The 22,184-nt window shown below is 48.1% G+C and overlaps 2 protein-coding genes across 6 annotated transcripts in view; both read right to left on the bottom strand.

Annotated features, from left to right (window-relative positions):
- Positions 1-3,285, bottom strand: part of slc9a6a (solute carrier family 9 member A6a) — a 60,285-nt gene extending 57,000 nt beyond the window's left edge. For both annotated transcript variants that reach the window (XM_078211734.1, XM_078211733.1), the window contains exon 1: positions 2,886-3,285. In XM_078211734.1, the coding sequence (XP_078067860.1) occupies positions 2,886-3,051 (166 nt within the window). In that variant the 5' untranslated portion in view covers positions 3,052-3,285. The remainder of the gene's footprint in view (positions 1-2,885) is intronic.
- Positions 3,286-14,136: 10,851 nt separating this feature from the next.
- Positions 14,137-22,184, bottom strand: part of ints6l (integrator complex subunit 6 like) — an 86,714-nt gene continuing 78,666 nt past the window's right edge. For all 4 annotated transcript variants that reach the window (XM_078211730.1, XM_078211728.1, XM_078211727.1 and 1 more), the window contains one exon: positions 14,137-14,996. In XM_078211730.1, the coding sequence (XP_078067856.1) occupies positions 14,897-14,996 (100 nt within the window). In that variant the 3' untranslated portion in view covers positions 14,137-14,896. The remainder of the gene's footprint in view (positions 14,997-22,184) is intronic.

The following is a 22,184-nucleotide window of genomic DNA, read 5'->3' as shown; positions in this document are numbered from 1 at the left end:
GGGGGGTTGGAGGTGGAGGGAGAGGGTTGGAGGTTGGGGCGGGGGTCTCCTTACTGTACACCATGGCCAGTCCGCTCTCATGGGAAGGTAGGTTGGTGAGTTGGGGGGGGGGGGGTGGTGAGTTGGGGGGGGGTGGTGGTGAGTTGGGGGGGGGGGGGGGGGTGGTGAGTTGGGGGGGGGGGGGGGTGGTGAGTTGGGGGGGGGGGGTGGTGAGTTGGGGGGGGGGGGGGGGTGAGTTGGGGGGGGGGGGTGGTGAGTTGGGGGGGGGGGTGGTGAGTTGGGGGGGGGGGGTGGTGAGTTGGGGGGGGGGTGGTGGTGAGTTGGGGGGGGGGGGGGGGTGAGTTGGGGGGGGGGTGAGTTGGGGGGGGGGGGTGGTGAGTTGGGGGGGGGGGGTGGTGAGTTGGGGGGGGGGTGGTGAGTTGGGGGGGGGGGGTGAGTTGGGGGGGGGGGTGAGTTGGGGGGGGGGTGGTGAGTTGGGGGGGGGGGTGGTGAGTTGGGGGGGGGGTGGTGAGTTGGGGGGGGGGTGGTGAGTTGGGGGGGGGGGGGTGGTGAGTTGCGGGGGGGGGTGGTGAGTTGGGGGGGGGTGGTGAGTTGGGGGGGGGGTGGTGAGTTGGGGGGGGGGGTGGTGAGTTGGGGGGGGGGGGTGGTGAGTTGGGGGGGGGGGGTGGTGAGTTGGGGGGGGGGGTGGTGAGTTGGGGGGTGGGGTGGTGAGTTGGGGGGGGGGGTGGTGAGTTGGGGGGGGGGGTGGTGAGTTGGGGGGGGGGTGGTGAGTTGGGGGGGGGGTGGTGAGTTGGGGGGGGGTGGTGAGTTGGGGGGGGGGTGGTGAGTTGGGGGGGGGGTGGTGAGTTGGGGGGGGGGTGGTGAGTTGGGGGGGGGGTGGTGAGTTGGGGGGGGGGGTGGTGAGTTGGGGGGGGGGTGGTGAGTTGGGGGGGGGGGTGGTGAGTTGGGGGGGGGGTGGTGAGTTGGGGGGGGGGGTGGTGAGTTGGGGGGGGGGGTGGTGAGTTGGGGGGGGGGTGGTGAGTTGGGGGGGGGGGTGGTGAGTTGGGGGGGGGGGTGGTGAGTTGGGGGGGGGGTGGTGAGTTGGGGGGGGGGTGGTGAGTTGGGGGGGGGGGTGGTGAGTTGGGGGGGGGGTGGTGAGTTGGGGGGGGGGGTGCTGAGTTGGGGGGGGGGGTGCTGAGTTGGGGGGGGGGTGGTGAGTTGGGGGGGGGGGTGGTGAGTTGGGGGGGGGGGTGGTGAGTTGGGGGGGGGGTGGTGAGTTGGGGGGGGGGTGGTGAGTTGGGGGGGGGGGTGGTGAGTTGGGGGGGGTGGTGAGTTGGGGGGGGGGTGGTGAGTTGGGGGGGGGGGTGGTGAGTTGGGGGGGGGGGTGGTGAGTTGGGGGGGGGGGGTGGTGAGTTGGGGGGGGGGTGGTGAGTTGGGGGGGGGGTGGTGAGTTGGGGGGGGGTGGTGAGTTGGGGGGGGGGGTGGTGAGTTGGGGGGGGGGGGTGGTGAGTTGGGGGGGGGGGGTGGTGAGTTGGGGGGGGGGTGGTGAGTTTGGGGGGGGGGGGTGGTGAGTTGGGGGGGGGGGGTGGTGAGTTGGGGGGGGGGGTGGTGAGTTGGGGGGGGGGGTGGGTGAGTTGGGGGGGGGTGGTGAGTTGGGGGGGGGTGGTGAGTTGGGGGGGGGGTGGTGAGTTGGGGGGGGGGGTGGTGAGTTGGGGGGGGGTGGTGAGTTGGGGGGGGGGTGGTGAGTTGGGGGGGGGGGTGGTGAGTTGGGGGGGGGGGTGGTGAGTTGGGGGGGGGGGTGGTGAGTTGGGGGGGGGGGTGGTGAGTTGGGGGGGGGGTGGTGATTGGGGGGGGGGGTGGTGAGTTGGGGGGGGGGGTGGTGAGTTGGGGGGGGGGTGGTGAGTTGGGGGGTGGGTGGTGAGTTGGGGGTGGGTGGTGAGTTGGGGGGGGGTGGTGAGTTGGGGGGGGGTGGTGAGTTGGGGGGGGGGGTGGTGAGTTGGGGGGGGGGGGTGGTGAGTTGGGGGGGGGGGTGGTGAGTTGGGGGGGGTGGAGTTGGGGGGGGTGGTGAGTTGGGGGGGGGTGGTGAGTTGGGGGGGGGGTGGTGAGTTGGGGGGGGGGGTGGTGAGTTGGGGGGGGGTGGTGAGTTGGGGGGGGGTGGTGAGTTGGGGGGGGGGTGGTGAGTTGGGGGGGGGGTGGTGAGTTGGGGGGGGGGTGGTGAGTTGGGGGGGGGGTGGTTGAGTTGGGGGGGGTGGTGAGTTGGGGGGGGGTGGTGAGTTGGGGGGGGGTGGTGAGTTGGGGGGGGGTGGTGAGTTGGGGGGGGGTGGTGAGTTGGGGTGGGGGTTGGTGAGTTGGGGGGGGGGGTGAGTTGGGGGGGGGTGGTGAGTTGGGGGGGTGTGGTGAGTTGGGGGGGGTGAGTTGGTGAGTTGGGGGGGGGGTGAGTTGGGGGGGGGTGAGTTGGGGGGGGGGGTGAGTTGGGGGGGGGGTGAGTTGGGGGGGGGGTGAGTTGGGGGGGTGGTGAGTTGGGGGGGGTGGTGAGTTGGGGGGGGGGTGGTGAGTTGGGGGGGGGGTGGGGGTGGTGAGTTGGGGGGGGGGTGGGGGTGGTGAGTTGGGGGGTGGGGGTGGTGAGTTGGGAGGGGGGGGTGGTGAGTTGGGAGGGGGGGGTGGTGAGTTGGGAGGGGGGGGTGGTGAGTTGGGAGGGGGGGTGGTGAGTTGGGGGGGGTGGTGAGTTGGCGGGGGGGTGGTGAGTTGGGGGGGGGTGGTGAGTTGGGGGGTGTGGTGAGTTGGGGGGGGTGGTGAGTTGGGGGGGGGTGAGTTGGGGGGGGGGTGGTGAGTTGGGGGGGGGGGTGGTGAGTTGGGGGGGGGTGGTGAGTTGGGGGCGGAGATTGGAGCGGTGGGGGTCTCCTTACCGTACACCATGGCCAGTCCGCTCTCATGCAGGAAGCGGAAGCGGCGATGTTTAAAGAGCCAGATGCTGAGGATGGTGAGGGTCAGCAGGAGGATAAAGAGCAGCAGGTTGGCGCTGTCCTGCCGGTGACTCTCCTCCGCCTCCTTCTCCGTCGTGATGTCCTTCATGGCCCCGGGCACAGGCTCAGCACAGTCCAACCTCAGCAGCACTGTTCCGGCCACACACACCGCTCCCAACCCCGTGCTAAACCCGCTCCCAGCGCAGCATCGCGGAGCCCGGAGCTGAGAGAGAGACCGGGAGCGACACGGAGAGAGAGACACAGAGAGAGAGCGAGACAGCACCGACACCAAACCCAGAGACAGCGCCAACCAACACAGCCCAAACCCAACACTAATACAGCCAGAGAGGCAGCACTGAGCAATTCAAACCCAAACCCAACTCCAATTTATTATATTTGATCCCACAGGCTTTCCTTAATCTTGTCTGGCGGAGTGGATTGTATCTTTCCAGGTTGAGTCCTTAGGTGGCTGGTCCGTCATAAGGAGAGACTAAGTCAATTAGGATTGTATTCACTGGAGTTTACAAGAGTGAGGGGATCTCATAGAAATTTATAAAATTCTCACAGGGTTAGACAGGGTAGATTCAGAAAGAATGTTCCCGCTGGTGGGGGAGTCCAGAACTAGGGGTCATAGTTTGAGGATAAGGGGTAAATCTTTTAGAACTGAGGTGAGGAGAAATTTCTTCAGTCAGAGGGTGGTGAATGTGTGGAATTCACTACCACAGAATGTAGTTGCGGTCAAAACGTCTGATTTCAAGAAGAAATCACATATAGCTCTTGGGGCTAAAGGGATCAAGGGATATGGGGGAAGGCAGGATCAGAGTATTAAATCTGATGATCAGCCATGAATGGCTGAGAAGGCTTGAAGGGCTGAATGGCCTACTCCTGCTATTATTTTCTATGTATGTTTTCTCAAGATACCTTGACAATTCTTCCAGTTGGTAGGGTCTCCTTTGTGCGGAAGTGTGTTAAATTTTCCAGTTGATGGGGCCTGAGCGGCACTTCCAGTCTGGCTGGAGATGAGTGAGGTTTATTTTGTGGAGACAAGCTTGTTGATTCTTCTTCTATCCTGCTCCCCAGACCTAGAATACCTGATGCTAAAATGCTGCCCCTATTACCTTCCACATGAGTTCACCTCTGTTATCCTGACAGCAATGCCTCAAACATCCCACACCATGCAGACGTGAAGATCGCACTGGACGAAATATACACCACTACAAATAGCCTTGAGACGAAACACCCCGAGGCCTTGTTCATCGTGGTCAGGAACTTCAATCAGGCCAAGCTCAAGAGCCTACTACCAAGTTACCACCAACACGTTTCCTGTTCCACCAGAGACCCAAACACCCTAGACCACTGCTACACAAATATCAAACATGCCTACCGCTCTATCGCCTGTCCACACTTTGGCAAATCAGACCACGAGGCTGTGCTCCTGCTTTCGGCTTACAAGCAAAAACTGAAACGGGAGAATCCATCAAAGCAAGTCATGCAATGTTGGTCTGAGGAATCGGATGATCTCCGAGGGGCTGCTTGGAGTCAGGGGACAGTATTTAAAAGCTCTGTGACCAGTCTGAATGAGTATGCCACTACTGTAACTGATTTCATTAGTAGCTGTAGAAGACTGTCTGCCAAAGAAGCAAATCTGCATGTTTCCCAACTGGAAGTCATGGATGAACAGGGATATCCACTGAAGTCCAGGTCTGAGGCATTCAAGTCAAATGACCCTGACCTATACAAGAAAGCTGGATACAATCTAAGGAGATCCATCAAAGATGCCAAAAGACGGTACTGGACCAAGCTTGAGTCCCAGGCTAGCCATACAGACTCCCACCGACTATGGCAAGGTCTGCAAGACATAACAGGCTACAAGATAAAGGCATGTAAAATCGCTGGCTCCAACACATCCCTCCCTGATGAGCTCAACACATTCTATCTATGCCTGTTTTGAGCAAGAGATCAGTGAGAGCATGGCCTCCACCCCGGAAGCCTTGGATAAACCTGTATCTGGGGTCACCGTTGCTGACGTCAGAGCAGCCTTCTCAAAAGACAACCCACGGAAAGCAACTGGTCCAGATGGGATACCTCGATGAGCACACAGGTCCTGCATGGACCAGCTGGTGGGGATATTCGTAGACATCTTCAACCTCTCTTTGCAGCAATCTGAGGTCCCTATCTGCTTCAAGAAGACGACCATCATTCTGGTACCAAAGAAAAGCCAGGCAGCATGCCTTTGGGACTTGGTGACTATCAGCCGGTGGCTCTGACATCCATCATTATGAAGTGCTTCGAAAGGTTAGTCATGGCACAAATCAATTCCAGCCTCCCAGACTACCTGGATCCACTACAGTTTGCCTACCGCTGCAACAGGTCCACAGCAGACGCCATCTCCCTGGTCTTACACTCAACCTTGGAACACTGAGATAACAAAGGCACCTATATCAGACTCCTATTTATTGACTATAGCTCAGCCTCCAACACTATTATTCCCATGAAACTCATTTCCAAAATCCGTGGCCTGGGCCTCAGCACCTCCCTCCGCGACTGGATCCTGAACTTCCTAACTCACAGACCACAATCAGTAAGGATAGGCAACAACACCTCTTCCATGATCATCCTCAACACCGGTACCCCACAAGATTGTGTCCTAGGCCCCTTACTATACTTATGCACCTATGACTGTGTGGTCAAATTCCTCTCCAACTTGATTTTCAAGTTTGCTGATGACACCACCGTTGTTGGTCAGATCTCAATGACGAGACAGAATACAGGAAAGAGATAGAGAATCTGGTGAACTGGTGCGATGACAATAATCTCTCCCTCAACGTCAACAAAACGAAGCAGATAGTCTTCGACTTCAGGAACTGTAAAGGAGAACATGCCCCTGTCTACATCAATGGGGGCAAAGTAGAAATGGTCGAGAGCTTCAAGTTTTTAGGTGTCCAGATCACCAACAACCTGTCCTGGTCCCTCCATGCAGACGCTACAATTAAGAAAGCCCACCAACGCCTCTACTTTCTCAGGAGACTAAGGAAATTTGGCATGTCCGTGACAACCCTCACCAACTTTTATAGATGCACCATAAATCACAGCTTGGTATGACTCCTTCTCTGTCCAAGGGTACAATAAACTACAAAGGGTTGTGAACGAAGCCCAGTACATCACTCAAACCAGCCTCCCATCCATGGACTTTCCCGCTACCTTGGAAAAGCAGCCAGCATAATCAAGGACCCCACACACCCTGGACATTCTCTCTTCCACCTTCTTCCGTCGGGAAAAATTAAAAAAAAACTTTTCCAATTCAATCAAATCAAGTCCAATTCAGAGTCTCAACAAGTTGAGACATTTCCGATCCAAGCTGACAAGACGGGGTATGTGACCCTTTACTCTGTCTTGGGCCTGATCTACATGAGCCAAGCTGATTGGAGTAGGTGGACATCTCCGCCCCCAAGGCTTGATCTCATTTGCATCTTAGCCAAAAGGCCGAGATGCCGCTTTTAAAAATTGCTTCATATGAAAATGAAGCTTAAATGCAACCCAATGGCCACTACCAAGTGCAGCATCAGCAGACTACACTTGATCTTAGCCAAAAGGCCGAGGAAGAAAATACATAAGTCTGAGGTCACATACCAACCGACTCAAGAATAGCTCCTTCCCTGCTGCCATCAAACTTTTGAATGGACCTACTTTACATTAAGTTGATCTTTCTCTACACCCTATGACTGTAACACTACATTCTGCACTCTCTTGTTTCCTTCCCTATATATGATATGTTTTGTCTGTATAGCGTGCAAGAAACAATATTTTTCATTATGTTAATGCATGTGACAAATCAAATCAAATCCCTGCTCCAGACCCACACAGCAACACTTCATCCTCAGCAGTAACGTTCCTCTTGCTGGGCCAGGAGCCACTGCTCCAGACCCACACAGTAACACTCCATCCTCAGCAGTAATGTTCCTCTTGCTAGGCCAGGAACCACTGCTCTTGACCTGCACAGTAACACTCCATCCTCTCAGCTGTGTGTGTCTGCAGAGCTGGAAAAGTTTGAATTAATCTGACATGTCGAAATGCCATCCAAGGAAAACCATCCGCTTTACACTGGACAGGACTGGGTCTGTGTGTGTCCAATTCCAGATTCGCTTTGACGATAACAGCAGCATATCCAAGACGTTGAGGGCTAACACTAACTACTTGTGGTACTGAGGGTGGTGATGTTGTTTGAGGCAGAGGAACAAAGAACAATACAGCACAGGAACAGGCCCTTCGGCCCTCCAAGCCAGCACCGCTCATGTGCCCATTAGACCATTCTTTTGTATCCCTCTATTCCCAGTCTGTTCATGTGGTTATCTTGATAAGTCTTAAACGATCCCAGCGTGTCCGCCTCAATCACCTTGCTTGGCAGTGCATTCCAGGCCCCCACCACCTTCTGTGTAAAATACGTCCTCCTGACATCTGTGTTGAACCTTGCCCCCCTCACCTTGAACCCGTGACCCCTTGCGTTCGTCACCTCCGACCTGGGAAAAAGCTTCCCACTGTTCACTCTATCTATGCCCTTCATAATTTTATACACCTCTATTAGGTCGCCCCTCATCCCCCGTCTTTCCAGTTTACCTAATCTCTCCTCATAGCTAACCAGGCAACATCCTGGTAAACCTTCTCTGTACTCTCTCCAAAACTTCCACGTCCTTCTGGTAGTGTGGCAACCAGAACTGGACGCAGTACTCTAAATGTGGCCTAACCATCGTTCTATACAGCTGCAACATCAATGCCAACTTTTATATTCTATGCCCCGTCCAATAAAGGCAAGCATGCCATATGCCTTCTTCACCACCCTCTCCACCTGTAAGGATCTGTGGACTTGTACACCTAGGTCCTTCTGTGTGTCTATACTCCTGATGGTTCTGCCATTTATTGTACAGCTCCCCCTTACATTAGATCTACCGAAATGCATCAGATGACTCAGGGCATCAGTATTTGATATTTTGGTACCTGGTTAATGTCGGAGCTGCTGTATGAAAGCCCACAAGCTGATGCAGTAGGTGGAATAGACTTTTCTTTGCAAAATAATCCTAATAATGGCTTGTAATCAATGATGATCACAAATTGACACCCCTAAACATAATGGCGGAATTTTTTAAAACTCCGTAACTGATGGCTAGCCCTTCTTTCTCAATTTGGGAGTATTTTGTCTTGGCATCAGTTAAGGTTCATGATGCGAAAGCGATGGGCCATTCTACGCCATCTTCCAGTCTATGAGACAAAACTGTCCCTGGTGAAGCATCACACATTAGGATTATTTCTCTATTTGTGAAGTAAATTTGAAGATTGTAAAGCAAATTTAACTTTCTTGAAAGCTTCTTGTTGTGACTCTGTCTACACTTCCTCCTGCCTCGGAAAAGCAACCAGCATAATCAAGGACTCCACGCACCCCGCACATACTCTCTTCCACCTTCTTCTGTCGGGAAAAAGATACAAAAGTCTGAGGTCATGTACCAACCGACTCACGAACAGCTTCTTCCCTGGCTTTTGAATGGATCTACCTCATATTAAGTTGATCTTTCTCTACACCCTAGCTATGACTGTAAAACTAGATTCTACACTCTCTTTTCCATCTCTATGAACGGTATGATTTGTCTGAATAGCATGAAAGAAACAATACTTTTCACTGTATACCAATACACGTGACAATAATAAATCAATTCAAAAACTCTTATCAAAAACTATTAGTGGAGAGCCGATGGCCGAATGGTATTATCGCTAGACTATTACTCCAGAAACTCAGAATAAAAAATATCTGGAATTAAGAATCTACTGATGACCATGAAACCATTGACGATTGTCAGAAAAACCATCTGCTTCACTAATGTTCTTTAGGGAAGGAAATCTGTTGTCCTTAACCTGGCCTGGCCTACATGTGATTCCAGAACCACAGCAATGTGGTTAACTCTCAACTGCCCTCCAAGGGCATCTAGGGATGGGCAATAAATGCTGGCCCAGCCAGCAATGCCCATGTCCCATAAATGAATTTTTAAAAAAATCACCATTTCTTTATTGTCATTCGGTCAATATCTTTGAACTCTCTCCCAAACAGCATTGGGGGTGTATAGTTGTGTCCAATGAGGTTCTTCACTCTGGTCAGTGTGTGGATGGAGGATTTGCTGCATTGTTTGTGGCTCCTGCATCGGTGGATGGGTCTGCGCAGTCAGGTGTTCCAGGTTGCTGTCGGACTGCGGTTTGGCTTTGCAGGTTGGTGGATGTCCAGACCACTCTCCGGCATGGATGGGTTGAAGTCATACACCTATGACTGTGGCCAAATTCCCCTCCAACTCGATTTTCAAGTTTACTGACGACACCACCATAGTGGGTCGGAGCACAAACAATGACGAGACAGAGTACAGGAATGAGATAGAGAATCTGGTGAACTGGTGCGGCAACAATAATCTCTCCCTCAATGTCAACAAAATGAAGGAGATTATCATCGACTTCATGAAGTGTGGAGAACATGTCCTTATCTACACCAATGGGGATGAAGTAGAAATGGTCGAAAGCTTCAAGTTTCTACGTGTCCAAATCACCAACAACCTGTCCTGGTTCCCCCCTATGCCAGCACTACAGTTAAGAAAGCCCATCAACGTCTCTACTTTCTCAGAAGTTAAGGAAATTTGGATGTCAGCTACGACTCTCACCAACTTTTACAGATGCACCATAAAAAACATTCTTTCTGGTTGTATCACAGCTTGGCATGGCTCCTGCTCTGCCCAAGACTGCAAGAAACTACAAAAGGTCATGCATGTAGCCCAATCCATCACGCAAACCAGCCTCCCATCCATTGACTCTGTCTACACTTCCCGCTGCCTCAGAAAAGCAGCCAGCATAATTCAGGACCCCAAGCACCCCAGACATCTCTCTTCTACCTTCTTCGGTCAGGAAAAAAATACAAAAGTCTGATGTCACGTACCAACCGACTCAAGAACAGCTTTTCCCCTGCTGCCATCAGACTTTTGAATGGACCTACCTCGCATTAAGTTGATCTTTCTCTACACCCTAGCTATGACTGTAACACTACATTCTGCAGTCTCTCCTTTCCTTCTCCATGAACGGTATATTTTGTCTGTGTAGCTCGCAAGAAACAATACTTATCACTGTATGCTAATACATGCGACAATAATAAATCAAATCAAAAATACACATTGACTGCAATGGTTCAAAAAGGCTGCTCACTACCACCTTCTCAAGGACAAATAGGGATAGACAATCCAATGACATTCACATCACAGAATTGTTATGGTGCAGAAGGGGGCTATTCGGCTCATTGTGTCTGCACCAGTGGTTCAAATGAGCACCATATCCTGAATGTTATGTACATTGTTCCTATTCAAGTATTCCTCAATTGAACCTGCATTCACCACACTTCCAGGCAATGCATCCCAGACCCAAACCACTCGCTGGGTGAAAATGTTTTCTCACAAAACATTTGTTAATTTTGCAACTAACTTTAAATCTGTGCCCTCTTGTTCCCAAGCCTTTAGAGTGGCTACAGTTTCTCCCTATCAACTCTGTTCAGCTGCCTCATGATTTTGAGCATCTCTATCAAATCCCCTCCTAGAGTGGCGCCCAGAACTGTACATAATCCTCTAGCTGAGGTCTAACTAGTGTTTTGTATAAGTTCAGCATCAACATCTTGCTCTTATACGCTATGCCCCTATTAATAAAGCCCAGAATGCTTTTTTAACTGCTCTACCTGTCCTGCCACTTTCAATGGTCTCTGCAGATACACCCAGCTCCCTCTACTCCTGCCCCCTTTAAGAATTTTACTGCTTATTTTGTATTGTTTACGTTCTTCCTATCAAAATGCATCACCTCACACTTTTCCACATTGAACTTCATCTGCCACCTATCTGCCCATTCCACCAACATGTCTGTATCCTTTTGAAGTTCTGCACTGCCCTCCTCACAGTTTACAATAATTCCACGTTTTGTGTCAATCACAAACTTTGAAATTGTCTCCTGCACACCAAGATCTAGATCATTATCAGGAAAAGCAGGGGTCCCAATACCGACCCCTGGGGAACTCCACTACAAACCTTCCTCCAGCCTGAAAAATATCCACTGACCGTTACTTTTTGTTTCCTATTATTCAACCAAATTTGTATCCACGTTGTTACTGTCCCTTTTATTCCATCCACTGAATGGATGAAAGAATTATAATAACAATCTACTTATTGTACAATTGTATGATTAGAGTAACAATCTGCTTAACCTTATGAGGCAGGAACATTGAAGAATGTTTTGCATTTTTCGTTGTCTATAGAAGTTGGCTTACTCTATGGATTCTCTGTTGTCACATGAAGCTTCCCATTCTTTCAACAGCATACTTGAGCTTTCTCTGCATTGTCAGTGGATAGCACTCTCTTCATCAGAAGATTTCTTCAAGCCCCACTCCATGCTTGAACAAGTAATCCAGCTTGATGATTTAGTGCTGGATCTTCTTAAGTTACCTCACTATAACTGTGTTGAACCTACACTGCATCCCTTTAAGGTCAATATATCCTTCTTGAAGTGCAGTATCCAAGACGATTGCAGTGGTCCAAATGGGGTCTTATCAAGGCTCTGTACAAGTAAAACATTATTTCCTCACCTGATTGCGTTCACTTCTCCAACTCTACAGGCTTTACAGACTTACATATAATTTACAGCACAGAAACAGGCCATTCAATCCAATAGCTCTACATTAATTTACCTCCAACCCTACTTTGTCTCATTCCATGACCAAATCCTCCTTTTCACTCCTGCATTTACCTAGATTTTCCTTAAATATATCTATGCTATTCAGCCCCGTGCATGTGAGAACTATTGGAACCGACTGAATGGAATGTAGTCATTTCCAGTCCTTAACTTTCTCCAGTTCCTATAATAAATGATGCTGCCATTAACTTGCAGGTAATGCAGTTGCTCAGTATCCGGATTTAGGATTAACCTACCAAGGATGTAATAGTATTAACAATAGCCCTTTCCCAAATCTCCTGGTCCAGGATGCTGAAATAGGAGAAATCTGTGTGTAGTACAAAGGTTCAGTGGAACTCATCCCCTGGGATACCAAGCCAAGATTGCTGGGATCTGGCAGCTCACTTTGTCCCCTCCAATTATTTACATCCTTCTATATCTGCGCAACATTGAACCTTGACCTTTAAACTGGTATTTATTCTGCACTATTTGCATGTTACCTGAATATCCCCCAAGTCCTCTGTGGGTAAGGGAAGAACGTTTTTTCAAATATTTGAACTGACTTTTAGCGAATTAGTTTTGTATTCATGCCACCTCACTCCGACAGTCTAATGTTAAAGTAAAAGGCAAAATACTGTGGAAGCTGGATTCTGAAATAAAAACAGAAAATGCTGGAAAATCCCAGCAGGTCTGACAGCATCTGTGGAAAGAGGATAGAGACAATGTCTTGAGCTCTGACGAAGGGTCATCCAGACTCGAAACATTGGGTCTATCCCTCTCTCCAGAGATGCTGTCAGACCTGCTGAGATTTTCCAGCATTTTCTGTTTTTGTTACTGTTAAGTAAGATGCTCCTCCCCTTGGCCTGATTTTGTTCACCCCAATGAAAGTACGGATCTCTTCCTAAATTTGAACTTGAGTTCAAAATACCTTAATCAATCTTTTCTGAACGTTTTTCAATATATCAAAGTCATTTTGACGGTTCATTATACAAAACTGTACACAATGTTATAAATGTAGCCTGCCCTATAGCATTAGCTGTGGTTCAGAAGGTAGCTCTGAGTCAGAAGATTGAGAGTTCAAATCTGACCCCAGAGACTGGAGTACAGAAATCTAGAGTAACACTCCAGGGTAGAACTGAGGGAGTACTACACTGTCAGAGGCATATCTTTCAGGTCATAGAATTGTAGAGGTTTACAGCATGAAAACAGGCCCTTCAGCCCAACTTGTCCATGCCGCCCTTTTTTTTAAAACCCCGAAGCTAGTCCCAATTGCTCGCATTTGGCCCATATCCCTCTGTACCCATCTTACCCATGAAACTGTCTAGATGCTTTTTAAAAGACAAAATTGTACCTGCCTCTACTACCTCTGGCAACTTGTTCCAGACACTTACTCCCCTCTGTGAAAACATTGCCCCTCTGGACACTTTTGTATGTCTCCCCTCGCCTTAAACTTATGCCCTCTAGTTTTAGACTCCCCTATCTTTGGGAAAAGATATTGACTATCTAGTTGATCTGTGCCCCTCATTATTTTATAGACCTCTATAAGATCACCCCTCAGCCTCCTACGGCTCCAGACAAAAAAGTCCCAGTCTATCCAGCCTCTCCTTATAACTCAATCGATCAAGTCCCGGTAGCATCCTAGTAAATCTTTTCTGCACTCTTTCTAGTTTAATATCCTTTCTATAATAGGGTGAAAGATTAAACTGAGGCCCTGTCTTTTCTCTTTGTGGATGTAACAGCCCCCCATCATCATACTGAAGAGGAACAGGGGAAGTGTCCAGGCCAACATTTATCATTTCACTAAAACAGATTATCACATTGCTGTTTATGGGAGCTTGCTGGTGCCAATTGGCTGCCACGTTTTCTAAATTACAACAGTGATTACATGGCACAAAGTATTTCATTGGTTGTAAAGTGCGTTGTGATGTCCTAAAGCTATATAAATGAAGTCTGTCTTACAGGTTACATACATAGTGTTACAATAATTTGCACATTCAAATTACACATTTGTTTATAGGTGCAAAAAAAATACAATTAAAATATATTTTGGTCTAAAATATTTTAACCAGGAAAGATAGCCAGGAAGTTATTCCTTTTGTTTAAAATTTAACGTCACAGCTATTTCAGACTATACATATCTAGCAGAAAAGGTTCTCAACATATAAGGTCATGCATTCAGTAAAGTGTGTGCTACAACAGGGTTTGAAAGGTATCGAGTATCTATAAATCTTACAGACTTACACAAGCCTTCAGATTCTCTAAACCTTCAGCTTCCAAAACTCTGATATTAAACTTGAAAGATTTGCTTGCCCCTAAAGGATTTTTAAAAAAATATAAAATAACACAATAACAGAAGTCAATTTTAAAACAACCATTTGTTATCAACAGGATTAAAAGAAAACTCTTACAATAGTATAAAGTGCCATCAAAAAATGTGTTCGATACATTTTCACATGTAAATAAAAAATTCATGATAAACTGTATTTATTTTCAATAGATAGAAGTTACAAAAGTTACCTCACACTTTAAAATATGACAATTTGGTGCTTTATTTTGTAACAATGTGGTTCAAAAATAATTCCTCTCATATGAACATTAAAAAGGTCAATATGTTCTGTATCCACTTTAGTGCTTCCAAAGCACATTGTGGAAAGTCCACTCAGTAAGACAGCATCCTCCCCATGGACTGGAACACAACTAAGGAAGAATTAGCCACAAGTGAACTTTCAACAAGTCTGCAGACAAAACAGTAAAGTGAGTCTGAGGTAGATGGTTTCTTCCCCATTTTTAATTTTCAGTTCTCTTTTTAAATAAAATACTCACATTTTCTCTCCCCCCCCCCCCCCCACAGTGCCTGGTTCATGTGCCAAAATAAAAACGGCACCATATCTGAACAATGCAAAAATGCAGGCCTATACCAAAGTCTCCATATTAACAGGCCAGAGAAGAGCAGTTACAAAGTGGAGAATTGTGGACACTATCCAACTCTCCCCCATCTTTTAGGCTCACCACATCTCTCTCTCAGAGCAACAGCTGCTCACAATACCAATAAAACTCTTCAAACAATCCAACATGGCTTCAGTTCACAAGCTCTGCCACCCCAAAATTCCAAGAGAAGCTAATGTCACTGGGTGAAAGGATGGTTAAAGCGAGCAGTTACAAGTGTTCATGCGCTGTACACAGATTGAAAGGGAAGTACATTCCTGGTCCGCAGTTCAGCAGCTGGGCTAGCTGCTGTTGACATGGTTGATCTGTGCTGACAAAGACCTTGAAATAACATCTTCCAGTACTCTTTCTAGTTGCTGTATTAACACTCGCCTTTTAAACCTAGGGGACAAAATCAACAGCCAGAATCAGAACATAAAGTACACAGGAAGAAAAGGCCATTGCTGCATCAGTTTCACATCACAGACTAGGCCAGTTTATGCAATCATAGAATCATGAACCCACTCTCCATCAAACACTCTGTGGTAGAAAGTGAATATCATTGCCAGCAAAAACTGGATATAATGCACACCAATGTCATAGATCATTTCCCTTTAGCCCGACAGTGTCTGACTTAATATTGGGTCAGGCTAGTTATCAGGCACCTGAGCTGACTGCCTAAAGTACACATTGAGCTGCTTGCAAGTGTTACTGACAGACTGGTGAGGTTTTAGGGAAACTGCACAAAGCAAAGGCAGATTGAATGTGGCCCAGGAAGCAGCTGTCCCATAAAGGCAAAGTCCATCCCACAGCTGACCCATTTCATCCGTGGCCACTCCCTTCCCCTCCACATGTTTCTGATTGCCCCCATTCTCCCCAGGACTTGGCTTGCAGTTTCTTGAATAGGAGAGGAAATAATGTTAAATGAAGCATGAGTCCAAATTTGGGCCACCATTTGTTCCACCTGGTTAAGATGCAGAACCAACCACTTCAGTCCCAAAAATAGAAGTGCACAGGAGAAGAGTGAGCAGAGAGATCTGGCTGTATATGTGCGTAAATCATTGAAGTTGCAGGACAAGTTGAGAGAGCAATCAATAAAGCATATAGTATCCTGGGTTTTATTAACAGCAACAGGAGAGTACAAAAGCAAGGAAGTTGTGTTAAAACTGTACAAAACGCTGGTTCAGCCTCAATTGGAGTATTGTATCCAGTTCTGGGTGCCACACTTTAGGAAGTAGGTAATGGCATTAGAGAAAAGTTGATTTTATTCATTCAGGGGATGTGAGCATCGCTGTCTAGGCCAACATTTATCGCCCAACCCTAATTGCTTGAGAAGGTGCTGGTGAGCTGCCGCCTTGAACCACTGCAGTCCATGTGGTTTAGTAGGGGAAAAGTCACTTGTGGGAATGGCTGGCAACCCCTTAACAGTAACCATAACATAGAGCAAACTCTAGAAGTAGTATTGGGTGTTTGTGCTAAAGGGACGGTAGTAATCATGGGTGACTGCGATCTATAGAGAAACTGGAAAAATTAGATTGGCATTAGAAGCCTGGATGAGGAGTTCTTAGAAAGCTTAGAATATACTCTGCAACCAACCAGAGAGCAGATTATTTTAGATTTGTGTATTTGATAGGATTGTAACCCAGTAAGGGAATCAAGGGTTATGGGGATAAGGCAGGAAAGTGGAGTGAGGATTATATCAGATCAATCATGATCTCTCTGAATGGCTGAGGAGACTCGAGGGCTTACGACTTAATTAATGACCCCAGAGTAAAGGCACCCCTGGGTCGCAGCGACCACAACAGGAATGAATTTTCTATTCAGTTTGAAAGGGAGAAGAGTAGATCTAGGGCTAGTATTTTAAACTTAAATAAAAGTAAAGTTATCTAAAGTTGAGTTAGGTGAAGTGAACAGGGGTACTAGGTTAAGGGATAGATTAATAGAGAAGCAGTGATAGACATTTAAGGGAATATTTCAGAATATTCGGAATAAGTATATATTCCTGCTGTATAGAAAAATTATAAAGGAAGGAATAATTTCTCCTCATCTGCTTCCTCTTATCCTAAAATTATGACCTCTTGTTCTAGCGTGTCCTACAAGACGAAACATCTCTCCATGTCTACTTTGTCAATCCCCCTGATCAGCTTGTACACCTCAATTAGATCTCCTCTCATTCTTCTAAACCTTCAGGGAGTTCTAGGCCTAAACTGCCCAATCTCTCTTTGTAAGTCAAACCCCCCATCTCTGGAATCAATCCAGTGAACCTCCTCTGAACCGCCTCTAAGGCAACTACATCCTTCCTCAAGTAAGGGGACCAAAACTGTACACAATATTCTAAGTGTGGTCTCACTAATGCTTTGTACAGTAGCAGCAACACTTCAATACTTTTACATTGTATTCCTTTAACAATAAATGCCAAGATTCCATTTGCCTTCCTTATTACCTACTATACCTGCATAAATAGGTCTTTGTCTGATTGGCAGGATGTGACAAGTAGAGGCCCATAAGAGGCCTGTGCTGGAGCCTCAGCCTTTTACAACTTCCATCAATTACTTGTGAGAGGAGTGAAGGCATGGTAATTAAATGTGCAGATAACAAAGGTAGGAAAGTATGTTGTGAAGAGAACACAGAGTTTGAAGATGGATATAATTAGAGTGTACAAACATCTGAAAGGTGGGGTATTAAGTGGGAAAGTGTGAAGTTGTTCACTTTGCAAAGAAGAATTATAAAGCAGGATATTACTTAAATGGAGAACGACTGTAGAATGCAGAAGGATTTAGATGTTCTCGTACATGAGTCACAAATTTAATATGCAGGTACAGCATGTAATAAAGGCGGCTAATGAAATGCTTTTCTTTATTATGAGAGGAATTGAACTTAAAAGTGAGGATGTTTGGCTTCAGTTAGTAAGAAGTTTAACAACACCAGGTTAAAGTCCAACAGGTATATTTGGTAGCAAAAGCCACACAAGCTTTCTGAGCCCCAAGCCCCTTCTTCAGGTGAGTGGGAATTCTGTTCACAAACAGGGCATATAAAGACACAGACTCAATTTACATGAATAATGGTTGGAATGCGAATACTTACAGCTCAAGTCTTTAAGATACAAACAATGTGAGTGGAGAGAGCATCAAGACAGGCTAAAAAGATGTGTATTGTCTCCAGACAGGATAGCCAGTGAAACTCTGCAGGTCCAGGCAGGCTGTGGGGATTACAAATAGTGTGATATGAACCCAATATCCCGGTTGAGGCCGTCCTCATGTGTGCGGAACTTGGCTATCAGTTTCTGCTCAGCGACTCTGCGCTGTTGTGTGTCGTGAAGGCCGCCTTGGAGAACGCTTACCTGAATATCAGAGGCCGAATGCCCGTGACCGCTGAAGTGCTCCCCAACAGGAAGAGAACAGTCTTGCCTGCTGATTGTCGAGCGGTGTTCATTCATCCGTTGTCGCAACGTCTGCATGGTTTCCCCAATGTACCATGCCTTGGGACATCCTTTCCTGCAGCGTATCAGGTAGACAACGTTGGCCGAGTTGCAAGAGTATGTACCGTGTACCTGGTGGATGGTGTCCTCACGTGAGATGATGGCATCTGTGTCGATGATCCGGCACGTCTTGCAGAGGTTGCTGTGGCAGGGTTTTGTGGTGTCGTGGTCACTGTTATCCTGAAGGCTGGGTAGTTTGTTGCGGACAATGGTCTGTTTGAGTTGTGCGGTTGTTTGAAGGCAAGAAGTGGGGGTGTGGGGATGGTCTTGGCGAGATGTTCATCTTCATCAATGACATGTTGAAGGCTGCGGAGGAGATGCCGTAGCTTCTCCGCTCCAGGGAAGTACAGGACGACGAAGGGTACTCTGTCCACCGTGTCCCATGTTTGTCTTCTGAGGAGGTCAGTGCGGTTTTTTGCTGTGGCGCGTTGGAACTGTTGATCGATGAGTCGAGCGCTATATCCTGTTCTTATGAGGGCGAGTCATGGACTACTCTCTGGAATCGGTTGCATTCTTGGACACACGCATCTCCATTAAGGACGGTCACCTCAGCACCTCACTATACCACAACCCACGGATAACCTCACGATGCTCCATTTCTCTAGCCTCCACCCCAAACACGTTAAAGAAGCCACCCCGTACGGACAAGCCCTCCGTATACACAGGATCTGCTCGGATGAGGAGGATCGCAACAGACACCTCCAGACGCTGAAAGATGCCCTCATAAGAACAGGATATGGCGCTCGACTCATCGATCAACAGTTCCAACGCGCCACAGCGAAAAACCGCACCGACCTCCTCAGAAGACAAACATGGGACACGGTGGACAGAGTACCCTTCGTCGTCCAGTACTTCCTCGGAGCGGAGAAGCTACGGCATCTCCTCCGGAGCCTTCAACATGTCATTGATGAAGACGAACATCTCACCAAGGCCATCCCCACACCCCCACTTGCCTTCAAACAACCGCACAACCTCAAACAGACCACTGTCCGCAGCAAACTACCCAGCCTTCAGGAGAATAGTGACCACGACACCACACAACCCTGCCACAGCAACCTCTGCAAGACGTGCCGGATCATCGACACAGATGCCATCATCTCACGTGAGAACACCATCCACCAGGTACACAGTACATACTCTTGCAACTCGGCCAACGTTGTCTACCTGATACGCTGCAGGAAAGGATGTCCCGAGGCATGGCACATTGGGGAAATCATGCAGACGCTGCGACAACGGATGAATGAACACCGCTCGACAATCACCAGGCAAGACTGTTCTCTTCCTGTTGGGGAGCACTTCAGCGGTCATGGGCATTCGGCCTCTGATATTCAGGTAAGCGTTCTCCAAGGCGGCCTTCACGACACACAACGGCGCAGAGTCGCTGAGCAGAAACTGATAGCCAAGTTCCGCACACACGAGGACGGCCTCAACTGGGATATTGGGTTCATGTCACACTATTTGTAATCCCCACAGCCTGCCTGGACCTGCAGAGTTTCACTGGCTATCCTGTCTGGAGACAATACACATCTTTTTAGCCTGTCTTGATGCTCTCTCCACTCACATTATTTGTATCTTAAAGACTTGATTAGCTGTAAGTATTCGCATTCCAATCATTATTCATGTAAATTGAGTCTGTGTCTTTATATGTCCTGTTTGTGAACAGAATTCCCACTCACCTGAAGAAGGGGCTTGGGGCTCCGAAAGCTTGTGTGGCTTTTGCTACCAAATAAACCTGTTGGACTTTAACCTGGTGTTGTTAAACTTCTTACTGTGTTTACCCCAGTCCAACGCCGGCATCTCCACATCATGGCTTCAGTTACACAGGGCATTGGAGAGATCACATCTCGATATTGTGCACAGTATTAGTCTCCTTATTTAAGGAAGGATGGAAATGCATTGGAGGTTGTTTAGAAGAGGTTTATTAAATTGATATCCGGAATGAGCAAGTTGTCACATGAGGATAGGTTGGAAAGATTGGGCTTACTTCCATCGAATCTACAAGAGCGATGTGTGACTTGATTGAAGTATATAAGATCCTGAACAGTTTTGACAAGGTGGACACTGAATGGATGTTTCCTCTTGTGAGTGAGTACAGAACCAGGAGGCACTGTTTTGAAATTAAGGGACATCTTTGTAGGACAAAGATGAGGAGAATTTTTTTCTCGGAGGATTGTGTGACTTTGGGACTCAGCCTCAGAAAGTGGTGCAAGTGGGATCACTGAATAGTTTTAAGGCAGTGGTAGATAGATTCTTGGGGTAGATGGGAATGTGGAATTAGAAACTCAAACAGGTCAGATATTGAATGGTGGAGTAGGCTTGAGGGGTCAAATGGCCGACTATTGTTCCTATTTCGTATGTTCGTAATGTGGTGCAATCATTAGCAAACTTCCTAATTTCTGACCTAACGGTGGAAGGAAGGTCATTGATGAAGCAGCTGAAGTTGTTTGGACCTAGGGCACTATCCTGAGGAACCTCTGCAGGGATGATCTGGAATTGAGATCATTGACCTCCAACAACCACAACCATCTTCCTTTGTGTTGGTATGTCTCCAACCTGCAAAGAATTTTCCCTTTGATTCCCATTGACTCCAGTTTTTCTAGGACTCCTTAATGCCACATTCGGTCTAATGCTGCCTTGATGTCAAGGGCAGTCACTCTCAGCTCACAGTGCAGAAAAGATTCACAACAATGGTTCCAGGAATGAAGAACTTCAGTTATGAAGAAAGATTGGAGAAGATGGGGCTATTCTCCTTGGAGAAGAGAAGGTTGAGGAGAGACTTGATAGAGGTATTCAAAACCACAAGGGATCTGGACAGGGTAGATAGAAACTGTTCCCAGTGCTGCCTGGGAGGGTGGTGGAGGCAGGTTGCCTCACATTCTTTAAAAAGCATCTGGATGAGCACTTGGCACATCGTAGCATTCAGGGCTATGGGCCAAGTCCTGACAGATTTGATTAGGTGGGAGTTCAGGTGTTTCTGATGAGTCGGTGCGGACTTGATGGGCCGAAGGGCTATAATGGTTCTATGATTCTATAATGGTAGAACATTCAAGAACAAGAGGGCACATATTTAAGGTTATTGGTAAAGAAAGAAATGGTGACATGAGGAAAAACTCTTTTATGCAAGTAGCATCAATGGGATCTGGGGTGCATTGCCTGAGCATGTGAAGGAGGCAAATTCAATCAAGGCATTCAAAAGGAATTGAATTATATGAAAAGGAAGGATGTGCAGGGTTACGGGGAAGTGGGCAGGGACTGGCACCAGGTAAATTTTGCATTCAGAGCGCCAGCTCAGGCTCCTGTAACAATTCTGTGAACTTCCATCCCATCAATTTCCTTCCCTGAAAAAAATGACCTCGTAGCACTGTTAATACTTGGATAATCTCCAGCTTCCAGTGCGTGGGTAACATTGGCAAAGCCTCATTATAGCCTATAATTTGGCTCTTCCAAGTGGTGATGAGCCTGCCTTTGTCATTGCAGTCTGTGCTGAGGGTGCTCCCTCAGTCCTGCTCCCTTTTAAAAGTCTTCAATAATCCCAGATCAACTATCTTCTGCTACGTTCTATTACTGGAATGGCAACTCACATATGAAGAGAGGCTGGATCGACTGGGCTTCTACTCACTGGAATTTAGAAGAATGAGAGGGGAATCTCAGAAACATAAAATCCTGATGGGACTGGACAGGCGAGATGTGGGAAGAGTGTTCCCATTGTTGGGGAAGTCCAGAACTAGGGGTCACAGTCTAAGAATAAGGGGTAAGCCATTCAGGATGAGACGAGGAAGAACTTCTTCACTCAGAGTTGCCAACATGTGGAATTCTCTACCACAGAAAGCTGTTGGGGCCAGTCCATTAGATATGTTCAAAAGGGAGCTGGACATGGCCCTTGTGGCTAAAGGGATCAAGGGATATGGAGAGAAAGCGGGAGTGGGATACTGAAAGTGCATGATCAATCATGATCATATTGAATGGTGAAGCAGGCTCAAAGGGCCGAATGGCCTACTCTTGCACCTATTTTCTATGTTTCTACCCTGAAAAGGTTTGAGGCTTGCTGAATTTTGAATCTGTTTCCCACAGATGTACCAATTCTGCTTTGTGCCAGAATCCAGCTCTAAAGG

The sequence above is a fragment of the Mustelus asterias genome, chromosome 4 (genome assembly GCF_964213995.1).
Source record: "Mustelus asterias chromosome 4, sMusAst1.hap1.1, whole genome shotgun sequence".
NCBI classification, from domain to species: Eukaryota; Metazoa; Chordata; class Chondrichthyes; order Carcharhiniformes; family Triakidae; genus Mustelus; species Mustelus asterias.
Note: the sequence above shows the minus strand (reverse complement) of the source record. Positions and strands in the feature narration are given on the sequence as shown.